At 46.5% G+C, this 21,607-nt stretch overlaps 1 protein-coding gene across 1 annotated transcript in view; it reads left to right on the forward strand.

Annotated features, from left to right (window-relative positions):
- Window positions 1-21,607, forward strand: part of USP9X (ubiquitin specific peptidase 9 X-linked) — a 148,656-nt gene that overhangs the window by 105,822 nt on the left and 21,227 nt on the right. Inside the window, exons 35-38 of the mRNA XM_060234133.1 lie at window positions 1,979-2,729; window positions 4,420-4,543; window positions 6,058-6,283; window positions 7,026-7,155. Coding sequence (XP_060090116.1) covers window positions 1,979-2,729; window positions 4,420-4,543; window positions 6,058-6,283; window positions 7,026-7,155 — 1,231 coding nt within the window. The remainder of the gene's footprint in view (window positions 1-1,978; window positions 2,730-4,419; window positions 4,544-6,057; window positions 6,284-7,025; window positions 7,156-21,607) is intronic.

Genomic DNA, 21,607 nt, shown 5'->3' on the forward strand with positions numbered 1-21,607 from the left:
CATCAAGAATAGTATATCTTCAGCCTTTTGAAGTGGTTGGAAAGGAGCATCAGGTCTTAATTTAGATGGAACTATGACAGCTTCTTCAGTAAAAATTAGAAGTCTATTTTAAGGGACTGCATTGTCTTGGTAGAAATAGATATGAGGATCTGAGGACAGCCAGTTTAGATTCTCTTCTCACAGAACAGATAGGAAAAATATCACCCTCCTTCCTCAGAACCTGGCCCCTCAGTTTCTCAGTCTTCATCAGCAGAAGACAGGGAATTGTCAGACAAGAATAGGCCTCTTTTTGCTATCATCCAGAAAAGTACTCTTTCAGGCTGAGTCTTCCAGGTACTTTTAAGTAGGCCTTTTTACAGCCTTTAGCTGGAAAAGGGAGGACTAGAGGCATCTATGCTGGCATTTAGTATACAGCAAGGAAAATGGGATTTTCCCTGGCTCCTCCCACATTGATTATATTTACTTGACCATCTTCTGGGCATGGAGCAGGAATCCCTGGGGGTGTGGAAGGGAGGTATTTGTGGATTTCCTGCATTGTGCAGGGAGTTGGACTAGATGACCCTGGAGGTACCTTCCAACTCTATGATTCTGTGCTTCTCTTTTTCTCAGTTTTTTCAGGAGCTTTTGGATGAAAAATGGTGTCCCAATCCATTGTACTCCATGGAAAAGAGGTGGCATAAATTTGATGTGAGAGGCATTAAGGGTGTACATCAGTAGAATAGCAGCTCCCTGGGAGTTAATTTCTTTTTGTCTCCTAAAAACAGAAAGCCCAAAGGTCTTAAAGTTTTCAGATCCACAAAGCATATGCCAGAGTGTATTTTTCTGATCCTGGGGTGGGGAGTAACAGCCCATTCTCTTAGAGAAGCAGCTACCTGTGCCACCCTGCACATTTGTATGCCAATTGACGATATTTATAGGATGGGAATTTGGTTGTTGCCCTTTGCCTTCATCAGAGATTACAAAATTAACACTCTTGCCTGTGCAGATCATGCTTTTTGGTAGGCAGGTGCTGCGACAGACAGTGTAGAGAGTCCTGGTGGGGCACAGAGGTTATAACAACCATGATGTGAAACAACTATGATGCATCCCTTCCTGTTGTTGTGGGGCTAAACAAGAAAGGTTCCCTTCTATTTAGTGCAGAACAGCAAGCAGATCATCCCAGCAAGACATGGCCTTTGTTTGCAGAGGGCAAGGCTCATGTTTGCTTACAGTTTGTAGCTGTCTAGTGTAGCTTCTGGAGTTTCTTTTTATAAATCATGCTGTGTATTTTATAGTTTTTGGATTATATCTTTTCTGTCTCCATTCAGTTGTCTCTTAGAGTCCTCAGAAGTTAGCTTTTAGTGGACAAGTTCATCTAGCTAGCTTCAATATCTAGAAAGGTCACCTCATGAACAAGGGGGTAAAGTTTATTTCCCCTGTGTTAGAAGAGGAGTTCTTTCCTGTCTGCTATCCCAACGCTAAACAGAACAGAATTTCTTGATAAGTCTGTGGATTGGATCCAAAGTAATTCCAACAGTGGGAAGTGGACAGAGTGGTGCTTCTCACTTCTGCAGCAATTTGCTGAGGCCTCCTGTTCCTAGGCAGGAAAATGTGATGGCGGGGGGGGGGGGGGGAGGAACCAAACCAAATAAACAAACATAATTTTATATATTGAGTTATAAATAATGTATTCTTGTACTCCTAGGGATCATGTCAAGGGATCTTCAGGAACAGCATTGGATACAAAGTGGGAGAGAGTGTTGTAGAACACAGGGGGGAATTGGTTAAAATCATGTTCCCCAACTCCTCCACCAGTGAAGGTGCCATTCCAGTGTCAAAATGCACCTTTGAATCTAATCCCATATTAAGTTGATGGTGTACATACTTGGTACAAAGTGTGGCTACGCTACTTTTTCATGTTGCATTTGTAGCTAAATAATATTTTTAATACATTATAATGCAGTCTGTGTGAATTAACCTTCAAATATTTGTTTTTTAGGTAGACACAGTGAAACGCTTATTGATTAAAAAGCTACCTCCAGTTCTTGCTATCCAGTTAAAACGATTTGACTATGACTGGGAAAGGGAATGTGCAATCAAATTCAATGACTACTTTGAATTTCCCCGAGAGTTGGACATGGAACCTTATACTGTAGCAGGAGTAGCAAAACTAGAAGGGGATGATGTAAATCCTGAAAATCAGCTGATACAGAATGAACAGTCTGAAAATGAGCATTCTGGAAGCACTAAATACAGATTAGTGGGTGTATTGGTACACAGTGGTCAAGCCAGTGGTGGACATTATTACTCTTACATTATTCAGAGAAATGGTGGAGATGGTGAAAAAAACCGATGGTATAAATTTGATGATGGTGATGTAACAGAATGCAAAATGGATGATGATGAAGAAATGAAAAATCAGTGTTTTGGTGGAGAGTATATGGGGGAAGTATTTGATCATATGATGAAGCGCATGTCCTACAGACGTCAGAAGAGATGGTGGAATGCTTACATTCTTTTTTATGAACGTATGGACACAGTGGACAAAGACAATGAACTAATAAAATATATTTCAGAACTTACTATGACCACTAAACCCCACCAGATTAAAATGCCATCTGCCATTGAACGAAGCGTACGGAAACAAAATGTACAGTTCATGCACAACCGTATGCAGTACAGTCTAGAATATTTCCAGTTCATAAAGAAATTACTGACATGTAACAGTGTCTACCTAAATCCTCCTCCAGGTCAGTATTCAGATATTATTTTTAAAAATCAGACTATAAGAGTTAATCTAAGTACATAGTCTTTCACATATTTTTAAATTGGTTTACTTTTACGTTTACATATACCTTGGCAATACTACTTCACCTTTGTTTAGTTGGTAAATATAACAATAACCTAGAGATGCTGATGTCCAAATAATATTGAAGATGAATGCCGTTAGATCTTACAAATAATGGCCCATTCCTCACCAGCATTTGCTCCGTCCCCGCTCTTCTCCCTGTGCCGGCTCAAGCAATGGATTCCCCACTAGTTGCTCTGTGGGCACCTCTTACATCACAGCTACTTCCTATTACCGTCACAGCAACAGGATGCTGGTTTTTTGGAGTTCCAGTTGCTGCAACGGGAATAGGAAGCAGCACCAAAGCAAGAGGTTCTGTGGAGCGACTGGTGGGGAATCGATGGCTTGTGCCGATGCAAGGAGGAGCAAATGCCGGTGAGGAATTGAACCATATTTTTAAACAGTCAGCTTGTCCAAATCTGTGGCAACTTAAATCTGGAGATTGCAGCTGTGAACAGACTAGACCGATTTTATTACAAACCTGAAAAATGCTCCAGGTTTGCAGAAAAAACTGAAACCTTAAAGCATGCACACATGCTCATTGAGATTTTAAAAATCCGCAGTATGATAAAAGAAGTGCCTATAGTTTTAAGAAATGGATTCTCTCAGTGGCTATTGCTAGACACCCACAACAGTTTTATCAACATTCCACCCAGCTTGGTTTCTGTCAGTAAAAGGCAGGGGAAGTGGCAGGGCTCTTTCCAGGTTTTTTTGCCTTGAGGGAGGACTTAGGGGGCTTAGCCTGACAGCGACTACTGTGTGACTCATACCTAGCTGCTTCAGCAGCTGATCTATGAAAACCTGTGTAGTGTAGTGGTTACAGTGTCAGACTAGGATCTGAGAGACCCGGATTTGAATCTATTCTGTCATGAAAGCTCACTGGATGATATCGAACTGTTCTCAGCCTAACCTACTTCACAGGGTTGCTGTGAGTATAAAATAGAGGAGAGGAGAATGCTGTAATCTTCCATTATGGAGTAGGGTGCAATATAAATGAAGTAAATAAATATAGCTGAACATGTGGGGCAGTTAAGTAGGAAAGAAGCAAGGAAAGGAGAAGATAAGGGGGCTGCCAGGAGGAGGAAAAGAGAAAATAGTGTGGAAAAGGTGATTCACTGGAAAATGAGATGCCCATTGCAACTCTTCCAGGTTCCCTACTTTGTAATTGGGCCTGGCCTGGCCTGGCAACTGGCACCATGCAACTGGGTCACAGTTTTCTTGGTAGAGGCTTCTAGAAGTAGGGAAGAAGGGAAAACTGAAGATGGGGGCGGGGGGGAGTCAGAAAAAGGTTGGCTGGTGGGTACAAGGGAGAAAAGGGGTTATGGGAGCTTTCAGGGAAGGGGAGGATGAATAGGTGAGAAAATAGTAGATGATCCTTTCCCCTACAAGTCCTTGTGGCTTCTCACTTTTATAGATCTAAACTTGAACTCAAATAATCAGTCAATTTTAAACGGGGTGAGTGTTCTTAATTTTAATATATTAGAATTTAATCCAAGAATCAGACTGCCTTATCAGGCATCAGCAAACAAGAATTATTTATTATAATGATTTGATATAAGTGTTACGGTGCCTTATGTTCCCTTTTTCTTTAGGACAAGACCATCTATTACCTGAAGCAGAGGAAATAACCATGATTAGTGTTCAGCTTGCTGCTAGATTTCTCTTCACCACAGGATTTCATACAAAGAAAATAGTTCGTGGTCCTGCCAGTGATTGGTATATGACTTTAAGAATAATTCTACAGCAGTATTAAAAAGTTTGTAGAGTAGTGTTCATGTATGTTGTAGAATGTAATCTAAGAACTGGAAATGCAGAAGACAAATACATTTAGTTTTGACGTAGTTCTTACCAATTAGGGTCCCCTCTTAATTAGGGTTTGATGTTGATTATATTCTCTGATGAAGAAGGAACCCTGATTAATGTTACTGGCACTAGTATGATACTAATGATACTATATGGTGGTACTGTGATAGGGCACTGATCTGATACTGTGGTTAACAGGTTAACACAAGGCCTATAGTGGGGGGATTGGGGAGAATACATAAGGTCCCATATCCTGCTCCTGTTCATCTAACCAAGATTAAACAATTGGTTTTTTTTCCTGTTACTTCAGGGTTTTTTTTCCTGGGCCCATTTGGAGGAGGGCCAGGACATAAATGTTTTAAATCAATAGAGAGAGAGAGCATGCAACGCATATCATACTAGAGCTGGTGTTGCATATATGCTTACATTGGAGTAATTGTCATTGAACACAATGGCTTTTAATTATAAGAAAATAGTTGCATTATGAATAGTTTAGAAGAGGTTCTGTATGAACGAGTAGTACGTTTAAATCAGGGGTGTCAAACTCATATGCTAAGAGGGCCAGATCTGACATAAATGGGACTTTGTGGGGCTGAGCCATGTGTGTTCTAAAATGTAAATGCCAGATAGCAGAGATATAGACTTTATAGAGGAGACAGGACAACACAGTTAAAGATTCATTTTTTAACTTAAAATACAAACATGCTTAAAACTCTTGCAATATTTTGTTTAAAACAGAAAGGGGGGATAGTGGGATTTTGCAATGCAATTTTTAAAACAAGACATAAAGAAAAAGCACAAGGATCACAGCAGAAAAAAATACAAAATGCTCTCAGCCTGGGAAAATATTAAATGGCAAGGCATTGCAAGCTTCTCCCTCACCCCCCTCCAGCTTACTCAGATTAGCAATGGCTCTCCAGTGTAATATCCCCCTTTGGCTGTGGGTTCCCAAGTTAGTGCTCATTAGGCACTAATTCTAACTCCATTGAGAAGAGTCAAAGCTGGCTCAAAGCATCAACACCTTATTTGCAACAACACAACTCCAGGAAGCTTCAGCTGGCCATAGGAATGCTGGGAAGCTCCTCACCATTGAAACACATAGACAAAGTTGCAAGGAAAACGTGGAGTGGATTTTCTGTTCCTGTCTGCTCTGCCCAGAAGAAGCCTGAAAGGAAAATCCAATCTGCATTTTCTTTGCAGCTTTGCTTTCATCTTTAGCCTTTGCAGTCAGAAGGCAGAAGGAGCTGGGAACGTGGTCGGCAGCCTCAGAGCTTCACAGTTTGGTCTGCAGGCCGCACGTTTGACACCCCTGGTTTAAATGGTATGCTGCTTAACACAATGCTGTAATTGAGCTGTCAGCCTAGATATGTAAGAGTCTGTCATCTTGAAAATGTAGTGATATTGTTCATTTAATATTTCTGCTTTAGGTATGATGCTTTGTGCATACTCCTTCGTCACAGCAAGAATGTACGTTTTTGGTTCGCACACAATGTCCTTTTTAATGTTTCAAATCGCTTCTCTGAATACCTTTTGGAATGCCCTAGTGCAGAAGTGAGAGGGGCCTTTGCAAAGCTTATCGTATTTATTGCACATTTTTCATTACAAGATGGGCCATGTCCTTCGCCTTTTGCTTCACCTGGACCTTCTAGTCAGGTATACTTAGTTCTGCAATCAGAATAAAACATGGAAGTGTTATTGGAAATTGTCAGTATGTATTAATCCCTTTATGATAGAAAAGTATCTTAGACTTAAACAAAATGTCACTTTAAGGAATTCATTGGTTGTATGTGGTCTTGGTTACATTTCTTGAAGGTGGTTATTTGCCTACTCTTAAGTCTCATATCAGATATTTAGCAGCAAGGGGGTGGCCAAACTTGCTTAACATAAGAGCCACATAGAGTAAACATCAGATGTTTGAGCCAGAAGGAAGGAAGGGAAATAAATGGGGGAGGGAGGAGTGATAGGTGGCAAGAAAGCAACTTTAACTTTAAATGCATTCTCCAAGCCACCAGCTGGCTTGCCTTGGAAAAGTGATATAAGAGAGAAATGCCTCCTTCAGGCTGGCCAACGGGGCAGTGAGGGCTTCAAGAGCCACATGCGGCTCCCAACCCGCAGTTTGGCCACCCCTGGCTTAACATATCACTCCATTATATCATATGCTGTAAACACTGAATAGTTCAACCACAGAAGGAGAGGGACTAGATGTCAACATATCTTGGACATAATTGACCATTAAGCAGGTTTCATTACATTCTATTTTCAAGCATATGTGTCTCAAGTGTAGTTTATCATCTAAGAGAGCAGTATATATTGTATGTTGCCTTCCAGTATATATGTTGATATACGTTCTGTCACTGGAACCACTTAAAATTATCATGCCTTTTTTTATTTGTAGGCCTATGACAACTTAAGTTTGAGTGATCACTTGCTAAGAGCAGTACTGAATCTTCTTAGAAGGGAAGTGTCTGAACATGGGCGCCATTTGCAGCAATATTTCAATCTGTTTGTGATGTATGCCAATTTAGGTAATGTGCTGACTTTCATCATTATAGTCTTCACACATTAATCTTAGTTCAAATAACTGCATTTGCTTGTAGTTTTGTTATTTCAGTTATACCTCTTTGCCTTGCCTTTGTCATGTTATCTAAATATGTATAAGTCTTCGTGGCAAATCTTCTATATAGTACCCTAAATTTAATGAGGCTGTACAAATTGTTACTTAAGCAAATTCTGAGGACTCCCAGGTTTGTTGGAACAGTGAGCACAGCAGTAATGGTGGGTAAGCTCCCTTGAAAGACAGTTTGCCTGCCTCTGCCAAATACACATATGCTGGGTTTATATGTCTTAACATATAGAAGGCAACAATGAACTCTAAAAGTCTGTCCTTCCTCCTCAGAAATAGAACAGATCTTTGTGGTCTCTGGGCATCACATCCTTCGGATTCAGGCATCTACGCAACCTCAATAGGTAAACTTCAAAGCCTAAAGGATTTTCACACCCTCTCCTATGTCATGTGCAGAAGCCCCACTACACATGCTCAGAGGAGCGGGCATGGAAATCCTGCCAGTTCTCTTCTGACCACTGTGTAGATGAGACAGTCTTCCTTGCTTCAGTTGGCAAACTCTTTTTCGTCAAATTTGGCCTATTTCTTTGGCTTTTTTTCACATCTGTAAGATTCAACAAAGACTACTGGGATTTACCTTTCTATGGGAGGGGGGGCTTCTCTGCCCTCTTTCTCCCCTCTACCCTTGCCCTTGTATGGAGAAACATTTTTTCAAATGCCCTTGTATGGAGAAACACTTTTTCAAATGCTATGCAAAGTGCAGGAGTAAAATTGCACCACCTTACGGACACTCCCTTTGTTTATTGTGCCTGGGAGAAATGCACTGCACAGACTCTTGCTCCTCACTGTGCAATTCTGCAACCTGTTGAGAAATAACAGAGCAGCTCATCTCTCAGCACCAGTCTTAGAATTGGCACTTTCTCCCCACAAAATGACGTTGACAGCGTCGTTTTCATTGCAGCACTGGCCAAACCATCAACAGCTGGGTTGACACCGGCAGCAACAGTCTCTATTGGCCATACCTTTTCCGATGCCAATTGCTCCCTGAAACGAACTAGCTCAGCTTCAAGGTTGGAATCCTCTATCCCTGCAAAAAAGAGCAGAGAGGATAAAGGGTCACATTCGGAAAAGAAAAAGGAGAAGCATAAGCATGATTCCAACAAACATTGGAAATGTGATCTCACTCCTGTCTCTCTGAAATCTCTTCCATCGGACCCAATGATCCTGGTCGTTCCATCATTTAAACTACTGGCCTCCAGCCAAGCCCACTGAAGCTCATGTCGCTGTCGACTTGTGGTCATTTCCTCTGAATCAGACCATGATATTGACCTCACCCAGCGATCCAGAACTAAGACAACCCACCCCATCGGATCCCTCTCAGAAAGCAGACAAAGTTTCCTGGCTACAAGATCCACTCCCCTTAGGACACCAATCCCCAGGAACAAAGACCTAGACAGATCTCCACCTCACGATTGCTCTCCAAGAAACAAAAACCCAGACAGTTCCTTGCCTCAACCTCCATCTCCAATGGCAGTTCCTATACAGCGCTTATCCACTGCAATCGGCCTTCCCATGGCTCCCTCACCCAACAATGGAACAAGACCAGTATTCTGAGATGTCACATCGATCGTGGACATCTTACAAGCCACCACACCAATCTCTGACTGTGTCAGCTTCCAAACCCAGCATTGCTACAGATTGCCGCTGACCAGACCTGTCCAAACCCTACTCTGCTGATTCAACTGAAACCTCACCAAAAGCTACATTGGTGCCAAAACCTACTCCTAAACCAGACTCTACTGACCCCACATCTTTTGGAACATTCTGATTCAGATGTAGTGTGTACCGTGTCAGACAAGAACTCAGCACCGGAGAACCCTGACCAGTAGTCACCAGACCCAGAACCTTCTCAACCTCAGAAGGTAGTGGACAACTCCCCCTCTCACCATAAGAGGACCTAAAATCCTATCGCACTCTGTCACTGCCTAAAGTACAGCCTCAACCCAGTATCACAAACACAATCTTCAGTATTGTGCAGTTGGACACATTGACAGCCATTGCATTGCCTCTCACCACAGTGATGCTTCATACCACAAAAACCTCTTGGGATAAGCCAGAGTCTACCTTGGTATCCTCCCACCAACTGGATCACATGTACCAGATCCAAAAATTGGGTGCTGATTTTTTTTCTTACACCCAAAACCTAATTCTGTTATCACCTCTTCATCTAAAGCCCAAAAGACTCACTCTTCCCCTCCAGACAAGGAAGGAAAGAAACTAGATAGTTTGGGTAATAAGATCTACTCAGCAGGGTCTCTGGGCATCAAGGCAGCCAACTACACCACCTGTATGGGACGCTATCAGTATGCTCTATGGGACCAATTGTCAGTGACCATTGCAGAACTTCTGGAAGACAAAAAGTCTGCAGCCAAACAAATTCAGAAAGAGGGAATGGTCCTAGCCAAGCAGCAACTGAACTAATCCAAACACATAGGCAACATTTTCACCAAGACCTTAACCCTCCAGCATTACCCTAAGACATCACTCATGGCTTCGAACTGTTGTCCTCCAACTGGACACATGGGCTTATGTAGAGGACTTTACCTTTCGATGACAATGGCATCTTCAACACCGACTCTGTCGTACAAGAGATGGACAAAAGCAGGGCTTTTTTGTAGCAGGAACTCCTTCCTTTCTTGGATCACACAGCAGTCAGAAGGAACTGGCAGGATCTCTGCCAATTCCCATGCTTGGTGGGGCTTCTGTGCATGACATAGGAGAGGGTGCAGAAATTCTTTAGGCTTTGAAATTTACCAATTGAGGTTGATGCAGGTGCCTGAATCCCAAGGGTATGAATGCATAGATGACCACTTGAAGACCATCAGTTACGGGTAAGCAACCTGATCTTCTTCGTGGTCTCTGTGCAGTCCCACACATGGGTCTTGCCGCAGGCAACGGATCCGTACCTCGGAGCTCCAATAGCTCGCCTATAGCGCTTTTTGGCACGCTTCCCTCCCACTCTGGGGAGCAGGCACCGACCGCGCATGCCTGGAGCGGGGGGGGGGAGCAGCCATCCCACTCAGTTTCTTCCCTTCCGCCGCCTGGACAACACCTACCTTGCTGCGTTCCTCCTTCTACTTCGCCTTGGTATCGTACTACTCTTTCTTATTTCCATCATTTCCATCCTTTTCTACTTTCTTCATCCTACAAAATATCTAAAAAAAAAAAAAAAAGGAACCTCTTCTGCGCTGTTTCTTCTTCCCTCCCCCCATCCCTTCCCTTCCATCTTCCCCTCCCCGTCCGGAGCGTATGGAAGGGAAAATTACGTTTAAAAGGTGTCGGAAGTGCGGGGCCAAGTTCCCTACTTCTGACGGCCATTCCCACTGCCTATTCTGCCTGGGGGAATCCCACAGAGTCTACTCCTGCCCTCACTGTGCCAGTTTTGGCAAACAGGCGCGAAAGAACAGAGCGGCCCGCCTTCGCAGATTCCTGATTGAGAAGTCCCTTCGGGCGATGCCCACTTCAGATTCGCCGCCTCCCCCACAAAGAGCGGGAGATTCGGCTGTGTCGGCCCTTCTGAATATACCTAAGAAGCATAAGTCCGACAAGAAAGCAGTTAAGCATTCCGAGAGCAAGGCTCCGAAAAAACTGCGTCATTCGGAATCGTCCTCCGAGGGCAAGACCCCGAAGAAACTGCATCATTCGGGATCGTCCTCGGTTTCAAAGTCTCACCACTCCAGCCCGACGGCCTCCAGCCCGAGGGCCTCGGCTCCGAAAAGACCTCGCGACCCGCCCGCTTCGACTTCCGCTCCCGCTATGGCGGCTGCGCAGTCCGTTTCGGCAGGGACGGGGCACTCGAATCCGATTTTACCACCGGAACTTTCGGCACCGTCTGATGTTATTTCAGACATGCCACAGCTAACTCCTCACTCCCCAAGGATTGAGGTTATTCCGATTGGCTCCAGGTCACCGTCGATCCACAGCGGGGTACCATCAGACATTCTTGAACCGGAGCCGCCTAGTGTCCGTCCCGAATACTTCAGGGACATTCCAGTTTCCTCGCAACTCAAGGACACTTCTACTCAGGTCCCTACTCAGCGCTTCCGCTCAAGGTCTCCGGTTCGTGACCAGCGTGTTCGCTCGCCGTCTCCGTACCGGGATTACTATCGGGGTCACCGCTACGACCGCTCCCCGTCAAGGTCTCCATCTCCTAGACCCCGTACAGCGTACCGTAGAGACTTTCGATCTCCATCTGAGCAGAGCTATTACAGGCAATACTCGGACTTCGAACCCGAACCGTACGTCCGCGACGTTTCAACTCCTCGAATTCAGGATACCTACTCTCCTCGGTACCGTTCTGGGGATCGGGAATCTCACCACTCTCGACACCCATCTCCCTACTACACTAGAGACCAACCGTACGTGGCTCATCGGACCCGAGAGGCTGTCAACTCCACCGGAGAGCAGCATTACCGTGCCCATCGGTCGCGTGAGGTCATTGAGTCTCCTCGGACCCGAGATCTTCCCAGGCCACCTTCCTCGACGGTGTCTAAACCACCTCTACCAGGGTCTCCTTGCGCGAAGCTGTCTCGGGACCGATCACCGCCCAAGTCCATGTCACCTCAACGACAGGACTCACATTCAGAGCTGGATACATCAGACCATTCCGACTCCGAGGGACCTCCCGCCTCACCTGCATCTGACGTGCCCACTCGGCTCTCCCCATCGGACAGTTCTAAGGCATATCTCAACCTCATTACTACGATGGCCTCAGCCCTTAACATACCTATGCCATCTGACTCTCCTAGGGTCTCCGATGTAGTGCATGAACTTGTTCAAACCGACTTCCCCGACAGCTCAACGCTACCTATGCTTCCTGTCCATCTGGAGGCCCTCCGTGAATCTTGGGATAAGCCTGCCTCCATCCCGGCTATTTCCAAACGTCTCGACTCTCTCTACCGGGTGCATGTTACGGATTGCAAGTTTCTAGCCTCCCATCCGGCACCCAACTTCATTATAGTCCATTCGGCCACTAAGGCCAAGCAATCTCGTCACCCTGCTCCTCCCGACCGCGAGGGCAGAAAATTGGATACTTTGGCTAGAATGACCTACAGCTTTGCCTCTACTAACTCTAAGCTGAACAACTATCTAGCCTATTTTGCGGCTTACTCATTCAATCTCGCAAACCAAATAACACCTCACCTTGCATCAATGCCTGACTCCTCACAGAAGGCCGTTTCCGGGCTCGTTTCGGAGTTGTCGCGTGTCTCTAAACAGCAGATAAACTCTCTCAGACACGCGCTCTCTTGCTCCTCCCGAGTGTTCGCTACCTCAGTAGCCCTACGTCGCCACGCCTGGCTACGTTCGACTAACCTGCAGCCAGACATTAAGCAGAAGATAGAGGATCTCCCGTTTGATGGTCTTGGCCTGTTCCATGCGTCGACAGACGAGGTCCTCACTTCTGTGGACGATGGGCGTAAAAGGGCCAAACGCTTGGGCGTCTCACAGCCGGCTACCCAGTCCTTCGGCAAGCAGAGACCATGGAAACCTTCCTTCCAGCGTCCTCAGCACTCTCCCAGACAGCAGGATCTCTGGAGGAAGAAACCTCAACACCAGAAACAGCCCTTCCAGCAACGGCCACGTGCGCAGCCTTCCAAGAAGCCGTCTCAACCATCCAAGCAGTCTCTTTGACTCTCATACAAGTGCAGCCATACCATTGAGCCCTCTTTATCACACCAGGCTCCTTCCATTTTACCCAACGTGGCTTTCCATCACCACCGATTCTTGGGTTCTCACCATTGTGCGTCTAGGTTACGCAATCGAGTTCGTTTCACCTCCTCACTTCCGTTACTTTATCGTTACTCCACCCTCCCCTCACCTCCAACAAGAAATTCTGGACTTGCTCCAGAAAAAAGCCATAGAACCTGTTCCTCCTCAACTCCGCAGGACGGGGTTCTATTCAAGGTACTTCCTGGTCCCCAAGAGGGATGGCGGCAAGCGCCCTATCCTGGATCTTCGGAAGCTGAACGAACACATAATTTACAGGAAATTCAGAATGATTTCTCTACAATCCATACTTCCTCTGATTCCTCAAGGTTCCTGGATGGCTTCCCTAGATCTTCAGGACGCTTACTTCCATATAACGATCCGCCCCCACCACCGGAAGTATCTTCGTTTTGCAATAGGTCATCAACACTTCCAATACCGATCCCTACCCTTCGGTCTTTCCACTGCACCCAGAGTGTTTACCAAGTGCATGGCAGTAGTGGCAGCTGCCCTGCGGCTTCAGAACATTTCAGTTTTCCCTTACATAGACAACTGGCTTCTGATTGCACCAACTCAGCACCAACTGCAGAGGAATCTCGACACAACCCTTTCTCTGCTGGCATCCCTGGGCCTCTGTGTGAATGTCACCAAATCACACCTCATGCCGACCCAGGACCTGCAGTTTATAGGTGCTCGTCTATGTACATCCCCTCATCTTGCGTTCCTTCCGCAGGACCGTGCACAGTCCATCATCTCCCTGGCCAATCTAGTTCGTCTCAACCCACGCCAGTCTGCCTACAACATTCAGAGGCTCTTGGGCCTTATGGCTGCAACCACTTCTGTGCTTCGATTCGCTCGGCTGAGAATGCGACAGCTTCAGCTCTGGTTCGTCCGTGCTTACCACCCGCAGGTACAGCCACAGAGCAGTCTCCTCACCGTCCCTCAAAGAGCTCTGCACTCCCTTCGCTAGTGGACTATACCAGAGAATCTGCTTTCCGGGATGCCCTTCCTCCGCCATCAGTCGTTCTAACCACAGACGCCTCCATGTGGGGATGGGGAGCCCACTTAGAGGACAAGACTGTCAGAGGCCTTTGGACACGGGCCGAAAGGGCCATTCACATCAACTGCCTGGAACTGTTCGCAATTCACAGGGCGCTCCATTCGTTCCTGCCATTGGTCACAGGTCGTCACATTCAGGTTTCCACCGACAACATGGCGACTGTGTTTTACGTGAACAAACAGGGGGGCACCAGATCCCTTCGGCTGTGCCGCATTGCCATACTGCTCTGGGAATGGTGTGTCAAACAAAACATCTACTTGACTGCCATTCATCTCCCGGGTGTGGAGAGCGTTCTGGCCGACTCCCTCAGCAGGATTCGGATAGACGACCACGAGTGGTCCCTCAATCGAGTTTATCTCCAACGCATCTTTCGCTGCTTCGGGGTGCCCAGGATAGACGTTTCCGCCTCGAGGGACAATGCGAAATGTCCCCGTTTTTACACCAGGAGGGGCAACGATGCGTTCCTGCACACCCGGAGAGGTCCCCTACATTACCTCTTTCCCCCGACCCCCCTCATTACGCGGGTGTTAATCAAGATTGCTTGAGACGGCACGGACTGTATTCTCATTGCTCCATGGTGGCCACGGCAGCCATGGTTCACGAGACTACTTCAGATGTCATGTCACACCTACCGCCGCCTCCCCCTAGTAGGCGATCTTTTGACTCAAGCCAACGGCAGGGTGCTACATCACAACCCACGGACTCTGGCCCTGACAGCGTGGAGAATCCGTCCTCCTTCCTGTCTACAGAAGTAGCGAACGTCATTCTTAATGCGAGAAAGCCTTCCACCAGACTCTCTTATCAACGGAAGTGTTTCTGTGCGTTCGCAGCTTCCAATCATCTCCAAGCCGAATCTGTGCCTCTCAATCTGATTCTGGATCATCTGCTTTCCCTGCAGAGATCAGGACTCTGCTATTCCTCTTTAAAAGTTCATCTTTCGGCTATTTCTGCGTTCCATGACCCTGTTGAGGGCAAAACGGTTTTCTCACATAAGTTGTCTAAGTCCTTCCTCAAGGGCATCTTGCACCTGCATCCGCCAATTAAAACCTTTGCCCCAACTTGGAGTTTATCCTTAGTTCTCTCTTGCCTAATGAAAACCCCATTTGAACCCATGGCTACCATAGAGCTCAACATTTTGTCATGGAAGACTGCATTGTTAGTTGCACTTACTTCAGGGAAACGTGCAAGCGATTTGTGTGCCTTTCGTTGTGATGCTCCGTACACGATATTCCATAAGGATAAAGTTGTCCTATGACCGGACCCTGCTTTCCTTCCTAAGGTTGTCTCCCAGTTCCATTTATCGACATCAACTTCCCTACCGACGTTCTTCTCCAACCCTACTGACGCAGGACAAAGAGCCCTGCATTCCTTGGATGTCAGAAGGGCTTTATCTTTCTATCTTGCTCGTACACAACCTTTCCGTAAGGAACCTAATCTGTTTGTGGCCTACGGTAAACCTCACAAGGGACACAAAATTTCTACCCAGAGACTATCTAAATGGGTAGTTAGTGCTATCAGGTTGTGCTACGAACTGGCTAAGCAGCCTCTACCCGAAGGCCTTAAGGCTCACTCTACTAGAGCGGTCTCGACGTCTTCGGCCTTCCTACAGGGCGTCTCCCTAGAGGACATCTGTGCTGCTGCATCGTGGTCCTCTCCTTCCACGTTCGTCTCCCATTACGCCCTAGACGTTCGTGCGAGACGAGACGCCTCTTTCGGCCAAGTGGTCCTCAGATCCATCTTCCATTGAAACCATGGGTGAGTGTACCCGCTTCCATCCATATCCTATATGGTATGATGTGTTTTATTGTGTGACTAACTCTTCTTTTTTACCAGCACCCTCCTCCAGGACATTCAGCTGGCTACTCACCCATGTGTGGGACTGCACAGAGACCACGAAGAAGATAAACAGGTTGCTTACCTGTAACTGATGATCTTCGAGTGGTCATCTGTGCAGTCACACACGCCCACCCAGCCTTCCCCGCTGCTGGCCTCCTGTGATCGTTGTTTACCTTATATACTGTCAGTGTCAGTGGCGACTGGAAGAAACTGAGTGGGATGGCCGCTCCCCCCCCCCCCGCTCCAGGCATGCGCGGTCGGTGCCTGCTCCCCAGAGCGGGAGGGAAGCGCGCCAAAAAGCGCTATAGGCGAGCTATTGGAGCTCCGAGGTACGGATCCGTTGCCTGCGGCAAGACCCATGTGTGTGACTGCACAGATGACCACTCGAAGATCATCAGTTACAGGTAAGCAACCTGTTTTTTTACTCAACAATGCCATCGAAGGCAGCTTGATTGAAAGGATTCTCTGCATGTGAAATTCTTTCAAACCAATTATTTAGCTATTGATATGAGAAAAGATATTTAAGATAGTGGTGTAAAGCACATGAAGGAAACATGGAAAAGCTCAAAAGTTTAAAAGTTCAAGGGAACTTCACAATGCCAAGCACTTGAGCCTTGGGAGCAAGAGCAAGACAATAACTGCTTATGTGACCAAGTTTGAGGAAGCTCCTAGACCTCAGGTTCCTATCACATACCTGCTATAAGCTCTCCTCCCAACCTTGTGACTGTTAACTGGCCCATCCTTAGTCCATAGACTAGAGGAGTGAGAGGGGATATGAGGCCTTAAGTTTTAGCTCAGCAGGTTGACTGTCTTCCCTGCTGGGTCAAACAAACTCAAGGGTTGCATGGATCCCTTGTTCCCAAGGCTCAAGACCTTCCTTAAATTATCTTGGTTGGGCTAACTTTTATATACTGCAGTCTCACTGAGCCTTAGTAATCTAGGTCTTCTGTACAGCTCTTCCTGAGTTACAATTAGGACATAGAAAGTGAAGATAAACTTTTTATTGGATCAGCCTCACAGTTCAACCATGCAGATTTTGGCACAAAATTTGAAACTAATGGAAATATGGCTCAGATTTAGTAGAGATCTTCTTCGTGGTCTCTGTGCAGTCCCACACATGGTTTTCCCGCTTGGACGAACCCGACCTCGGAGAATTCAAAGCTAGCCTAGGCGTTTATTTTGGCGTGCGTTCCCTCCTGCTCTGGGGAGCAGGCATCCACTGCGCATGCCTGGAGTGAGGGGAAGGCGCTCCACCCACCCAGTTTCTTTCTAACCACCACCAGGGATAGTCCTTCCTCGCTGCGTCTCCTTCGTCAACCTAGCCTATTTACCTCATTCTTGACTGACCTCCGTTCGATCCTCGCTTCCGATCTTCGCTTCTTTCTTCTACTGGTATCGTAAATATATATATATATATCTTTACCTGCTTTTCTATCGTTTTGCTTCCCTCCCCCCCCCCCTCCCGGGCATATGGAAGGAAAAGATCTTAAAGTCACTTTTAAGAAGTGTACTCGTTGCGGGGCGAAAATCCCATCGTCCGACGGCCATTCGTAGTGTTTGTTTTGTTTGGGGGAAGCCCACAGAACGGACACTTGCATCCACTGTAACCAGTTCGGAAAACAGGCCAGAAAAAACCGCGCCGCGAGGCTGAAAAGTCACCTCTTTGAATCCTCCTTGCGACCTGCTATGTCACATTCTTCTGGGTCCCAAAGATCAACACCTTCCCTGACCCCTCAGAGGGACGTGGCGAAACCGGCAGCTTCAGTGGCCTTGGTTCCCAGCAAGCCTAAGTCTGGCAAACATACAAAGAAATCCCACGAATCCAAGAAGAAGCACTTGGAACCGAGAGGTGTCTCGAAGCCGACCCTACCAGATCCCAGAACTTCTGACACTACGGTTTCAACACTGACTTCTGTACCGAAATCGCCTTCAACTCCAGCCTTTCCAACGCAACTATCGATACCGATGGACAGGATCGAAGAGGAAGTTATACGAATCCAGCCCGATCACCATCACCATCCATTCACGAATCCATGCCTGAACATTTCCTAACCGAGGAGCCGACAGAATTGTCACCTCATACCCAGATGCAGGAAAACCAACTCGACTTACACTCCTTCCGGGACGTGTCCTCACCAAGGAGATTCAAAGATGCCACTGTATCCCCACTACACATGGAATCCCCTCAACACCGAGAACCCCGGACTTATCGGTACTGAGAGAGATCCCCTAGCTGAGGGGGAGATAGGGATTTACACACCCGTCGGTACCGTGAAAGATCTGCAAGTCGGAAAAGAGATCGATATTGTTACTACAGTCGGTCTCGATCTCCATCCAGATCTCCATACAGACGTCACTACACGCCTTCGAGATCCCCTTCGGTTAAATATAATCGTCATCGAGAATACCCTCGGTACCGTACCAATCGATACCAAGAGGCGGAACCTTGGTACCGTGACGATTCTTCCCAGCCGAAATATAGAGGAACGGCCCAGTCTCACCAGGATCCGACAAATATGTCACTGACTCCTTCAACATTGACTTCAAAACAACCTTCTCAACGGCCGAGTCAACCTACGACGAAGCCTCTGCCTACAATACCGATGCTACCCACACCACCTGACGCCCCAGAAGAGGAATCTGAAGCTGAAACTTCTGAATTATCTCATTCAGTCTCTTCTCCAGCATCACCAGCATCCGATATTGTTAAGCCAGCGAAACTGTCTCCTTCAGAAGGAGCAAAATCTTATTTGGACTTAATTTCCAATATGGCCACCACACTTAATATCAAACTAACAACTGATCTTCCAAAAATATCCGATGTGGTCCATGACATGGTTCACGCCAATCTACCTGCAGGATCATCTTTACCTATGTTACCAGTCCATCTAGAAGCCCTGAAGGAAGCCTGGGACAAGCCAGCCTCCATTCCTCTGACATCCAAATGCGTAGAATCACTATACAAGATTCATGCACCAGAATCCAAGTTCCTGTTTAATCATCCTGCTCCAAATTCAATGATCGTGTATTCATCATCAAAGTCTAAGCAAACGCGTCATCCTGTACCACCAGAAAAAGAAGGAAGAAAGCTGGATACATTAGGCAGGAAGCTCTATTCTATCTCTACAGCCTTACGATCAACCATTGCCACAGAAGATTCCTGAGGTTTGCTGTCGGGAACGATCACTATCAGTTCCGAGCACTCCCTTTTGGCCTATCCACAGCACCAAGGATTTTCACGAAGTGCATAGCGGCATCCTTTCGTCAACAAAATTGCAGTTTATCCATATATAGACGACTAGCTCGTAGTGAGTCAATCAAAAGAACAACTAAAACGGGATATTTCAACAATTCTGGAACTCCTGTCATCTCTGGGTCTACAAGTCAACCACCAAAAATCCAACCTTGCTCCAACACAAGACATTTATATGAGCACGTCTGTCGACTGTAGATCACAAGGCGTACCTGCCAGTGGACAGAATCAACAACATTCAAACTTTGGCCGAGATTATCATATCTCAACCAACCCAGACAGCCCTCACCTTCCAACGCATGCTGGGTTTGATGGCGGCCACAACCTCGGTCCTTTCTCATGCAAGACTTTGCGTGAGACCCCTACAACTGTGGTTCGTTCGATCGTTCCATCCTCATTGTCAGTCTCAGCGAACTCTACTGACAGTCCCACATCACATTTTGCCAGCTTTGGAGTGGTGGACAATACAAGATCATCCCCTCATAGGGATGCCATTCCTAAGACAACCTCCATCAGCCATTGTCACCACGGATGCCTCGAGATGGGGTTGGGGAGCCCATTTCGACACATTAACAGTGCAAGGACAGTGGACAGCATACAAGAAATCTCTCCACATCAACTGTTTGGAACTTCTAGCAGTCCACAGAGCACTCAAGTCCTTCCTACCATCACTTCACAGTCGACACATTCAAGTGACATCAGACAATGTGGCGACTGTGTTCTATATCAATCGACAAGGAGGGACCGCATCCACCCGTCTCTGCAAAAGAGCTCTAGCTCTTTGGTATTGGAGCATTGCACACAACATATACCTAACAGCTGTACACTTACCAGGGGTCCAGAACATCCAAGCGGACACCCTAAGTCGACAACTCGTCAACGACCACGAGTGGACACTCAAAAAGTCATACCTCCAACCAGTCTTCAAAAAATTTGGAGTTCCCCTTATCGATGTGTTTGCCTCTCCAGACAATGTCCAATGCACCTGATTCTATATGCGAGGCCCTCCTTTGATCCACTCTGCGGGGGATGCCTTTCCCCAACAATGGGACGGACCACTCCATTTTCTGTTCCCACCCATTCCACTAATAACAAAGACGCTTCAAAAGATCCAATGGGATCAAACCAATTGCATACTAGTCACACCATGGTGGCCTTGTCAACCTTGGTTTACCACCTTTCTTCTCCTCTCCAACAGCGTATTCCACTGCTTCCCTCAAGCTCGGGATCTTCTTTCACAACAGAATGGCAAGGTCCTACATCATGACCCAGGTCGCCTATGGCTGACCGCATGGAGGATCAGTTTTTAGACTTTCCTGTGGATGTTAGGCACGTCCTGTTGAATGCCAGAAAACCATCTACTAGGAAATCTTACTCCCTAAAATGGAAACAGTTCACTGAATATGCTACTCATCACAATTTCCATCCTGCATCATCTTCTATACCTCTAATCCTGTCATACACCCTTTCCCTCTCTGAATCTGGTTTTACCTATTCATCGCTGAAAGTGCACTTAGCAGCCATTTCGGCTTTCCATCCGCATATAGAAGGACGCACAGTATTCTCCCATCCTGCTGCAAAATCATTTCTCAAGGGCATTCTGCATCTCCGGCCACCAACCCGTCAATTACACCCCACTTGGAGTTTATCCTTGGTTCTAAGCCAACTAATGAAACCTCCCTTTGAACCAATGGCATCTATCCCACTACATCTCTTATCGTAGAAAACAGCATTACTAGTGGCACTTACATCTGGCAAAAGGGCCAGTGATATATGCGCCTTTCGGACAGACCCTCCTTACAGTGTTTTCCACCATGACAGGGTAGTTCTACGACCTGACCCTGCCTTTCTCCCGAAGGTTGTGTCACCCTTCCATTTAGGGAAACCGACTACGTTGCCGTCCTTTTTTCAAAACCCTACTGACAAGGGCCAACGAACCTTACACAATCTTGATGTACGTCGAGCTCTTGCTTACTATATAGACAGGACAGGTTCTTTTCGTAAAGACTCGAGACTTTTCGTAGCCTACGGAACCCATAAAAAAGGGCAAAGAATCTCTACCCAGAGACTCTCTAAGTGGCTGGTGGCTGTCATCACGTTATGCTATCAACTGGCTAAACAACCTGCCCCCAAACATCTACAAGCCCATTCCACAAGAGCTCTTTCTACGTATTCTGCCTTCTTCAGAGGCGTGCCTATAGAAGACATCTGTGCTGCTGCAGTCTGGTCTTCTACATCGACGTTCGCCACGCACTGCGCAATAGATGTTCGTGCACAGCGAGATTTGTACAGGCTGTACTCCACTCTATCTTTGATTGAAGCCTACAGTCTCTCCACCGGTAAGTGCAATTATATTGTGTTACCTGGATTCTCTCCACCAGTAAGTGCAATTATATTGTGTTACCTGGATGTTTTTAACTGATATGCATGTATAACCTCTGTAGTCTCTTTTCAGAACCAGCACCCACCTCCATGCAGTTCAGCTTATCAGTCACCCAT

Source organism: Heteronotia binoei, chromosome 3, assembly GCF_032191835.1.
Source record: "Heteronotia binoei isolate CCM8104 ecotype False Entrance Well chromosome 3, APGP_CSIRO_Hbin_v1, whole genome shotgun sequence".
In the NCBI taxonomy this organism is placed as follows: Eukaryota; Metazoa; Chordata; class Lepidosauria; order Squamata; family Gekkonidae; genus Heteronotia; species Heteronotia binoei.